A 10,524-nucleotide genomic window follows, 5' to 3' on the forward strand; every position below is an offset into this window, starting at 1 on the left:
CGGAAGAAGACTGTGTTGTGGTGAATGCACTCGTAGGCCTTCTTATACTTGTCGGGAATGTGTGGGAGCAGAACCTGCCAGACGGTGGAACTGGATCAGTTTCGAGGTGGAGCAGCAGTGCCGTGTAAATATACCCACAGTTTATGGTTTGGGATTGGTATTCGACAGATTCCAGCCCACGCACGCTAGATCATAGACAGTGGCTATCACTGTCCAGGTAAGAGGGGGAGGGGGGGTTATGCACAGCGCCGTTTCAGCCTTGGATGTCCTTCCATCCCATTTTATCTATCGTACAGTGTTTCTCTGTCTCTGTCCACCTCTGCGTCTATCTCTCACCTAATGGAGCACTCCCCCCCCCCCCCCCCCCAATCTCCTGGCTGGTGGTCCACGTCCTTCAAGTCCTACCTTGTGTCCAGGCGGCAGCTTCTCATAGTTGCGTTCCCAGCGCCTGACCTCCCATTCGGAATGGTCCTTGTACATGTGAATGCTGCGCACAATTCTGCCGGCGCAGAGAGGCAGACATAGTGAAGATCGTCCGGTCAGTTGCACACCAAGCAGTAGCAGGGATTGGCAGTTGTGTTCCGAGCAGCTGTATCATGCCAGCCCAGACCAAATATCCCAAGGGATGGTGTGTGTGACAAGCAACCCCTGCATTCAAATTCCTGTTAAGCAGGCTCGACATCTAAATGAATTATCCATTCCTGCCTTCACCTGCCGAGGGCTTCCCGCTCCTCCCGCTCCTCTCGCTGCTGCTGTGTTTCCTCCATGTGGACCAGAGCTGCTTGACTGTGATGATCTGACCCCCCGCTACGTGGCCCGTCGAGATACGGCCTAGCGAAACAAATTGGCGAATCCAGTCAGGCCAGGAACGGAAGATTGCGACCTGCTGGTATTGATGAAACACGGACAGAATGTGTCGGAAGAATGACAGCTGAGGAGCAGTGGCCCCGACACAGTCACACGTGAATTCTCACCCATCAACTCGGGTCGTCGATACGATCCGCCACCTGACAAGTGACAAATGATATAGCTCACAGCACCCCTGGCAGCGCCGGGGCAAGGTGCGAAAAAAAAGAATTATATGTATGGCATCTCCTATACGTACGAGTACGAGTACCGTATAAGTACCCTACCTATATGCACGTTGCACGGATTGCACTGTTTGCACAGGCACTACCCGTATAAAGCCAGCTGTACCAGGGCCCTACCTAGTACCTACACACTCAGTACCTGCTCGTACCACGGTCCACGTTTATATCCCACCTGCAACCCGCCTTGCGCGCCGTCGTTCTCCGTCAGTCTGGATCGATCGGAGCACAGCGCCACGACAGCAGACGTGAGGGACGCTGCAGCGGCAATAGCAGTTTCGAGTCACCGTTCCAATTTCACGCTAACGTACGGCTCACTAGCTTTCCCACTGGTTGAAATTGAATTGGATGACACGTAACCGTCAGCGCGTTCGTATTCCAGCTGGCTGCAGTTTCCATTTTCGGTGAATGTGACTTCTTTGGCAGACAGCGGTTTCGGTTCGTTCTGTGAGCCTCAGCCACTCATAACTCACCCGTACACCGGTGTGGCCAGTTCGACTTCTGGAAGACAGTCGACCTGAAGAGATGGATCAGCGTCAGCCGGGCTGGAGGGAACGATTGCTAGCGGCCGGTGGTGCCTCTGTGGCAACGGCGCTGGTCGTGAACCCCATGGATGTCGTGAAGGTACACAGCCTGACCAGGAGTTTTAGCAAGGCCATTCCTTTCCGAGGCTACAGAGAGGACATGGGTAAGGGAGGCAAGACAGTGTGCAAGCAGGGTGGGGTGGGATGGTTGTGAAGGAGCGGGGCAAATCTTCGGCTGGGAGATATTGGGGTGAGCGAAGAGACACGGCTGTTGTATTTCGAGCTAGCTCTCTCTGCGTGAGTCATGTACATTCTGTATCCACCCCCAACCTCCCCCGTCCTGGCTTCTCTGCCTCATGTAGCCAAGCCCGCGGAAACACAGGCACACCGTCACTTCCCTGCATGTGCTTTGAGGACCCGCCCCTGAGCACACACGCACTGCCACCATGCCCACAGACTCGAATGCAGGCAGGAACCGTCGGAGGCGCACAGTCACTTCCTCGTGGATCAGGCAGCACGTGGGCTGGGTAGGCGTGCCTTTAGCCACCGCAGTCCCATGTATTCAAGGCCTTTCGCTACAACGGGGATCCACCTGGACCCATGTCTCAGGCCAGCGACGTCTACAGCGCTGACACCCCCCCCCCCCCCCCCCCCTCTCTCTTCCCTCTTCTCTTTGGTCTCTGCCCCACCATCCTGCAGGCTTTGCTATCAGAAATGGTCGTTTGCAAGCGGCGTGGCGCAGTGTCAAGGGGTGGGCGCTTGCACACTGCCGTCATGCGCCAAAATAGAGGTCTCCCCATACCCACGACCGCCGCAGTGGCATTCACATGTGCCACCGTTGCATTCAGCTACCGAACAGCATCCTTCCGCCTTATCTTTCTCCCACCTGCCTTCTCCTCTGTCTCTCTGTGCCCCCACCCGCCTGCCCCTTCTGTCATCCAGTCTATCCGTCTGTCTGTCTGTCTGTCTGTCAGCATTGCTTCCCGCCTGTCTATCTTGATTGGCCAGCGAGTGGTATCGGAGACCTCCCTCTGCCCTCCATGTCTTCCGGCCTGGCAGTCACATGGGAGTGTTTTCGATCAGGTAGAGGGACGGGATCAGTGCAGTCCAGACCAGTTTTCATCAGTAATCATCGTGAGCATGAATGATGCGCTGCACTTGGTTGACAACGAATGTGGTTACCTGCAGGCATCGTCGGCAGCGTCAGAGAGCGCTCTGGCTGCAGCCCGATTGATAGTCCGAAAGGTGCACGCCAATGCCCATCCTGTGCCAAGTCAGGCCTGCCTTGCATTTTGACAAGGATCCTGCCTGGGAATAGCGCCTCTACAGTTGGGATAACACAGCAACCTTCTGCCATGTGCTGATGTTACAGGAGGGCATAGCGGCTCTATGGAGAGGGACGGACGTAGCTCTGCTCATGGCCATTCCTATGGTATCCCCCCCCCCCCCCCCCCCCCCCTCGCCCCCCTTCTGCCCATGGCCGCACCAAATGGGCCGACCTCTTCTCCAGCTCCTTCTCTAGCAGAATGCACCCCCTCTGCACCCCTTCAGACAACGACGCAGTCATAGAGTTTCATTTCGTCCTCTCGTGTCTGCAAGAAGATTCGAGTTCCGTGCCTTCCTGCTGACTGCACTGCCAACCTCGGCATCCCGACGTCCGCCAAAGCCTTTGCACTCAAGCTCTGCAATTTCCTTGTTCCACAATCTGAACTGCAAATTGCTGTGTGTTTGGTGGTCACGGCATCGCTTGTAGACTGGAGTGTACATGCCGCTGTATGATTATCTTTCCCTGGCGTTACGACCAAGCATGGGCCCATACACGCCAGTCCTGGCCGGCTCCCTTGCTCGCGCCGCGTCTGTCATGGGGACCGCCCCATTTGAACTTTTCCGCACGCAAATGCTGGCACAGGTAGCTCCTCAGGCACTGGCACTCCCTGAGCTCACTGCATACCTCCCCTTCTTCCACCTCCCCCCCCCCCCCCCCCCCCCGCCCCGCGCCCTTCTCCGACCCCTCTCCACCCCACCTACAGTGCTCCAACTTACAAGGAGATATCGCTACATCTGTTCTTACTCTCTCTCTCTTTCTCTCTATCTCTCTCTTGCTCGCTCGCTCGGATGTATGTTTGCCACAGTATCAGTCTTATCTATCTCTCTCCTGGCTGGTCAGGTGTGGCCCTTGCACCCGCGACTGTCTCTTTCCCAGCCTTCTTTTGATGTGAGTCCACGTCTACCCTTGCCAGCCTCGCCTTCGTATCTGCTGTTCGTGTCTCGCTGGCCCCTTCCCCCTTCCCCGGCATTCCGACCGTCGCTCCATCCGCATGCCATCGACTCTCTATACACCTTCTGCTGCCGCTTCCACCGCTGCGCATCTCCTACCTCGCGTGTAGCGTTCAGGAGTGTCCAAGGCTGCGATTTACTTGCCTGTTTCCCGACAGAACCCCGAAGGACAGCAGCAGCCGAAGACTACGTACTTGCAGCAGCTGCGACAGCTCTTGCAGGTGCCGGGGCAGCCTAACGCCAGCCTTGTGCGGAGGAGCTCTCGGCTGTTTCAGGGCCTTGGGGCAACCCTTGCCCGCGACATCCCGTACTCTGCGATGTATTGGTGGTCCATGGAAGGAATCCGCCAGCAACTCATCAAGCGACAGGTGCCTTCCTTTTGCCTGGCCTCGTTGCTCGCCGCCCTCGCCGGCTTTCCAGACCTAACGCATGCACACAAGTCCAAATTTGCCAACTCGCCTGTCATTTTCAGCGGCCGGAATCTGGAAATGTGGGGATTCCAACCTGAGTGTGTCCGGGTGTGAAGCTCGCTGTCGCTGCACGTGCATAGCCATGTCACCCCGTGTGCATTGCACATATCTCCGTCAGTTCCGTACCACTACGCTGCCCCCCCCCTCCCCCTTCCCTTCCCCTCCCCTCTCCTTACCACACTAAACGATTCCACTCCACCTGCTGCTCTACGCCTTGGCATGGCACCTACCCTGGCCCTGTCCCATTCCAGCCCCTTCTTCCCACGGGTCACCTTGCTCGTGTCACAGTCACATCTATCCACGCCTCATCTTGTCCGTTTGACTGATCTCTCAACCCTGGATGTTAATGACAACCAAACATCCATCCATGTACGTTGGCTATGCCTCCTTCCGCTGCCACGTTCCCACCCGCCTTCCCCACGTATTTGTCCTCTGCCCACAACTGTGGCTGATCTGTGTTGTGCGGGGGGACTTTATCACAGATGAACCGAAGCCACGGCGCCCCCGTCACCACCGGGCAGCTCGTGGGAATAAATATGGCTGCGGGCTTTCTTGCCGGAGGTGCTGCAGCCTGGGCGACCACCCCCATGGACGTGATCAAGACTCAGCTGCAGTTACCCAACACGAAAGGGGTATGCGCCCTGCACTCGCCCTTGCCAGCTCTTTCCTTCAGTCCTCATCACCTCTGCATGACACTCACGGAGATCTACCCATGTGCCTTCCATATACCCTTGCGCCTAGTGCTGCGACGCACTCCTTCCCCAGTGCGTTGGTTTCCGGATTGTGTCACATTTCCCACTGTTGCGCTTGACTGACAGATGTGTATCTCCATCACCGTGTGTGTGTGTGTGTGTGTGTTTGTGTGTGTGTGTGTGTGTGTGTGTGTGTGTGTGTTTGTGTGGGTCAGTCAGTCTGTCCCTCCGGCCGTCTGTCTGGCCGTCTCCACCCCACTAGTCTCGCGCGATCCACATCTCCGTTGATCACCAAATTCTGCCCGTCCCCACTCCTCCTTGGGCCAACCCAGCTCCCTCTCCCTCTGTCCCTTTTCACCGCCATCTTTGCCGAGCTGTGGCACCTCTCCCGCAAGCTGCCCAATGCGCTTTCCTTAGCCATCGCTCCTGTGCTGCAAATGCAGGGCATAGCTGAAACAGCCACCAGAATCGTGCAGCACGAGGGCATGGCCGGCCTCTTCAACGGCTGGGCTCCACGGGCGGCGAAGGCCGCACCGGCCTGCGCTATTGTCTTGGCCTCGTATGAGCTCATCAAACGGGTTGCCACGGTGGATTGATCTTGACAGCCCTTGCTGCAGCTCAGCAGCAGACACACGAGCGCTGTCTTCCCGATCTGCAGAAGAGCCGTGACTGAAGACGGGAGACAAAATATGCTGCGGTGCATTCGATTCCACCGCAGGGACGGAGTCATGAGCTACGGAGGAATGGTTTACTGTACAAGGTTAGTAGTGCATGACTGGACAGAGCTGCCAAGCTTCAGAAGAGCTTCTCTGGCGGCGTAGCGACGCACACAGGTGTGCGTAGGCAGGGACATGGACACACTTTGTGCCCCATTTTTCATTATTTGCCGGCGATTTTGATCTGCAACAGCCGGCCCACCCTTAGGCTAGGCGAGCATACACAGCATAAGCTTGTGTGCTGCACGGACAGGAGAGGTTTTAACACCCATAGCATTAAAGTTTGGCAGTGTGATTTCGAAAAAGAATAACAGTGCCGCCCACCCGGTGAAGTGCGCCGGCACCTGCGGGTGGAAGACGTGTTGTGAAATTTCAGCTAGGGTGTCAGAGCTGCTTACCTCCATGTTTGCTCCCCGGCCACACATCAAGCGACCGGGTGACGGGCAATGACCGGCGCCGGGGCTCACAATTCGGTGTCTGTATCTATATGCCTTTGTCCTTGAGTTTATTTTGATGGGCTGCTTCCGAACTCTCAGCAGAGCGGTGGGCAGATGTGTTTGCTGCCGTTGAATGCGTCCTCTGACGTCTCCATGCCTTGCAAGATGCGAACTCTTGGCAGAGGGGCGGGCGGGCAGATGTCTCTTCCCATGTATTTGTCACACATACATACTTTGTATTCACTTTTTAATTCCCCATAACGTCATGTCATGACCACTGTAGCTCAGAGGACGAGCGCGTATCCGTGCAAGCTTCCAGCTTGTCCACAGCAAATCACTCGGCCCATAACCCCATAACCTCGAGGTCGCGGGTTCGAATCCCGCCAGTGGTATCCTGAAGTGAGTACCTGCAGCAGTAAAGGTAGGGATAGGCCGGGTACCTGATCAAGCTTTTCAGCAGATGATTGTTGGGTTGCCTATATTCGCGTATCCTGGGTATTCTAAAATTTTAACCGGTAGGATTATAGATCTAGGCTGTAGCATTATATACAATATTCCGTCACAACGTACCCTACTGAAGCGCACTTATCCATAGATCTACGGGTGCGTCACGATGAGGATTGAGAAGGGGGGCGGGGGGGGACTAGCGCTAACTGCTTGACATACATGCAGAGTACTGTCCTGCCTACCAGGCTACCAAGCTCGTACTGTTTCTTTTTCACGTACTGGTACTGGTACTCGCGTGCTGCATGTGCTGTGTGAATTATTACGAGTATTATTATGATCCATCGGCCAATTTTAATTTTAACTCGATATCACGGACGTGACTCGTGACTGTTCGACGTACGTACGTACCTACTGTGCAGTCTGTGCTGTGGGCACCTCCATGCACGTACAATGTCAGGAATGAGTTTTTTTAATTGGACTTGGGGGTTGACGACCTGAGCCTGCGCCCAGTTGGAGCTCGCCGATCTCAGCGCCGGCTGTCAATGGAGGTCCCCCTCTCTGTCCGGCCGATGCAGTGCAGATCCAGCAGCAAGGGGACCAACAGAGAGAAAGAGAGCGACTTTCGCTGAAGGTACTGACAGGACGTCGCTCGTTGACCACAAACCCCCTCTGCACAGAGTTGGATACCTTCGGCATGTCGGGCTGATGGCAAAACCGTCGACCGACGCGCTCATATAGACCGTACGCGAAGCTCGGGAATCGACGTCAGAAGAATATCAGTAGAGAAAGAAGGCGGGCTCTCGCGTATATAGATCTCAAAGGGCGTTCGGTAGGTTGCTTGTTGGGTCTCAGTCGCAAGGTTCACTAGCGCTCCACCTGTGTCACTATGTACGGCACGGCACTATGTACGCGACATGTCAGTGCGCGGACGGCTCGCAACTCGTCAACCACGGCGTAGACCGATCAAGGGTTGGCAGGATGCATAGTTGATAGTTTAAGCCTACCCTACTGCCATCATGTGTGCACCGTTCGTGCCCCTGGCGGCAGTCGGCGGATGTGTGCGCTTCAGCCGGATGTTTGTTTTGTGTCTGCCAGTTTTCGCCCCGGCCTGGCAGCTGTTCGGTCTCGCGATTTGTCCAGCGTGTCCGCAAACGTCTACATTTGATCAAAACGGCAGGGCATATATCCGGTCGTACCTCTGGCCCAACAACAGTTGTCATGTTGTGAAGACGAAAGGGAGGGGGGGGGCACATCACCAGACGTTGGAGTCTTGCATTTTGCATCCTCTTTCCTGCCCCCATTACATTCTGCATCCTCTTTGCCCACCCGCTGATTGGCATTCATTCTGTTACCCCTCACCGCTCCCCTTGGACGATTCCTGTCTACCGCAAACCCGTTTCCGTGCCTGGCCGCTTCGTACCAGAGGCATGGGACTGGCAGTGGTGCTGGTTCCAACAGCATCTCAGAATTCTAATGCTGCACTGACTGATTGCCATGCCTATTCCTTGCTCCCCACACCTCCACCCCAGCTATCCTACTCCTTTTGTTCATCTGCGGGAAAAAGTTCCGACTGAAGACGAGGCTAGCTTCAATATCCAATGACAAAGATCCGGGAAACCTATAAGCCTGCGCTATCTGCGCTGTGCATGCCACCCGGCAGCGATCACTCCTATCAGTACTCGTCTACGAGTGTACACAATGCCTGGAAGGATGGCGGGCCTTTGACAGACAGGACGCAGCAGTGGCGATCTCAGCAGATGACACCACCAATGCCGATAGACTCAAGCGGCGAGACGTTTCGCCGCACGAGGAAGGCGGCCACTTGTGAGCCGAGGGCGTGGGGTCACCACAGCAGCAAGTTCTACGCTGACAAGTTCCACCTGCTGAGTACGATCCCTTGCCGAGGCTCAACCTCCCCTTGCAATTACCCAGAGCTGATAACCAGAGGGGCAGAGAGCTTTCTTTATATATGGACGGAAGGGGAAGAGCATTCTGCGGCCGTGTGAACTTCCCTTGCGTAAACCAGCTCAGCCGCCCAGTAGCCACATCTCCGGCGCTCTTGAGCTCTCCTGCATTTGCTGCCTGCCCCAGGCCTCTACTAGACAAGGCTCGGCCATGTGTGCTGACGTTGTGTATCCGGTCGACAGACAAACAGAGCCAAGGCATGGGCATGGTTGGTCACGATCCGCTGAGCCTCTACCCCAACGCGAAAGTGTACCGCCAGACAACTCTCACCGAGCTGAACAGTCCTTACAACAACGATGTTGGGACACACATCAAGCGGCGAGGGAAGCACTACCGGGACGTGCCTCTGTGTCTGACATCGACCAGAGTTGTGTCCCCCCTCGGGAAAATGGTGGCGAGGCCGATTGACGATGGCTTCCTAAGAGACACCCTGGTAAGAGAGCCCCTGGTATCTCCCTAACGTAGAACGGGCAACTGAAGTCTTTGAGCAAGTGACATGTCCACCCCTGAGTCAGACTTGCCTATTCTCCTCAGCTTGTCTCCTGCCAATGGCAAATGACATGGACACATGGCCGTAAACACTCATTTCCAACACCGATCCCATTCTTCGCTGATGCTCACTTTCCTGATCGCCTCCCCCCGTGCTGTCTGCCACATTCCCCTCGCCAGATCTCTTGCCCCATGGGTTCCTGTTGCCCTCTCCTTTTCTCGTTTTCCTCCCGTGCCCCCTTGCCTTATGCCCACCCCTGCTTCTGTGCCCTATCACCATCCCCGGCCTCAGCATGTCCATGTCACAGCTCCAGGCATAGCCCTGCCTCACGCCGGCCTGCATATCCCCCCTCACCTACCACTCTCCCAGCAGCAGCAGTTCCTTTCTCTGCAACTCCTGATCCCGCTTTGGTACTTTCAGCTCGTAACCACAAACCAATAGACTTCGCATGACCCCACCAGGGGCACACTGGGATTTGTTGGCTCCCGGCTGACTGTCCATGTGTATACGGCACGGCACGGCACGGCTGCTGCACAGAGCCGAGCAGTCACGCCCGCGGCCCGGAGGGACATGTCCAACACTGAGCAGATCAACCCTCCCACCAGTCCCACCAGCAAGTACACCAAGGACTCGCGAGGCCCTGGCTTTCTTTCAGGGGACATGCTCACCCTATCTCCTGGAAGAAACTCGTTCAGCGCCGACGGGCTTCGTTCACCAAGCCGGGTGCGAACCCAACCGTCTCTCCTGCTTCTTGCCTCACCCTTCCTGTGCCCCGGCTTTGTTAGCCCTCCCACTCCGCATTCGCTCTTTGATCTGAACCCAATTGTTCAGAGCCCTCTCTGTTGCCACTGCACGTTAGACTGGCAGTCAAGCCACGAAACGCCCCCCCCCCCCCCCCCCCCCTTTGGAGCCTGGGGCGGTGGATATGATTTAGCCAGTCAAGCTTAAGAACAAGCCCCCGGACCTCTTTTGACTCCAGCCCCTTCGCTTTTCCCAGGAGCTGTACAGCTGGAGTTACCGGCAGGCCCGCAACGTGTCTTCCGGGCGCACTCTCACTCCTGCTTCAGCCTACCACTGAGGGGAGCTGTCTGTGATGCTGCGGTCTGTGCGTGCATTGCCTCTCTGTGCCTCTCTTGTGGGCACCCACTGATTGATCCTCTGATCGGCAGTACTGCTGCGAGTGATAGAGAGAATAAATTGGATCCCATCTACCTGAAAACCAGCTGCTCCGGACTCGCTTTGTGTCCTTCACTGCACCCGCCAGTCTGTCACAGGCATGCAGGCAAATGGGCTGCGGCGGCAGCGTCATGTCTGGCCTGCTTCCCGCGCCGTAGTGGTCATGCTCTGCATGGACTCAGTTGAAGTTCGAAGTTCTGGGGAGGCATGGGACCCGGTGACGAGCGTTCCGTCTGGAGTTG

The 10,524-nt window shown here is 56.3% G+C and overlaps 1 protein-coding gene across 1 annotated transcript; it reads left to right on the forward strand.

Annotated features, from left to right (window-relative positions):
- The first annotated feature begins 2,326 nt into the window (after nucleotides 1-2,326).
- LOC142356043 (mitochondrial glutathione transporter SLC25A40-like) lies at nucleotides 2,327-6,014 on the forward strand. The gene is made up of 6 exons (XM_075408024.1): nucleotides 2,327-2,857; nucleotides 2,985-3,044; nucleotides 3,366-3,521; nucleotides 4,048-4,257; nucleotides 4,842-4,991; nucleotides 5,495-6,014. Exons 1-6 carry the CDS (start codon nucleotides 2,327-2,329, stop codon nucleotides 5,645-5,647), a joined length of 1,260 nt encoding a protein of 419 aa, XP_075264139.1. The 3' UTR covers nucleotides 5,648-6,014.
- The last annotated feature ends 4,510 nt before the right edge of the window (nucleotides 6,015-10,524 follow it).

Source organism: Convolutriloba macropyga, unplaced genomic scaffold, assembly GCF_964194025.1.
Source record: "Convolutriloba macropyga unplaced genomic scaffold, txConMacr16.3 SCAFFOLD_5733, whole genome shotgun sequence".
Classification (NCBI taxonomy): domain Eukaryota; kingdom Metazoa; phylum Xenacoelomorpha; order Acoela; family Convolutidae; genus Convolutriloba; species Convolutriloba macropyga.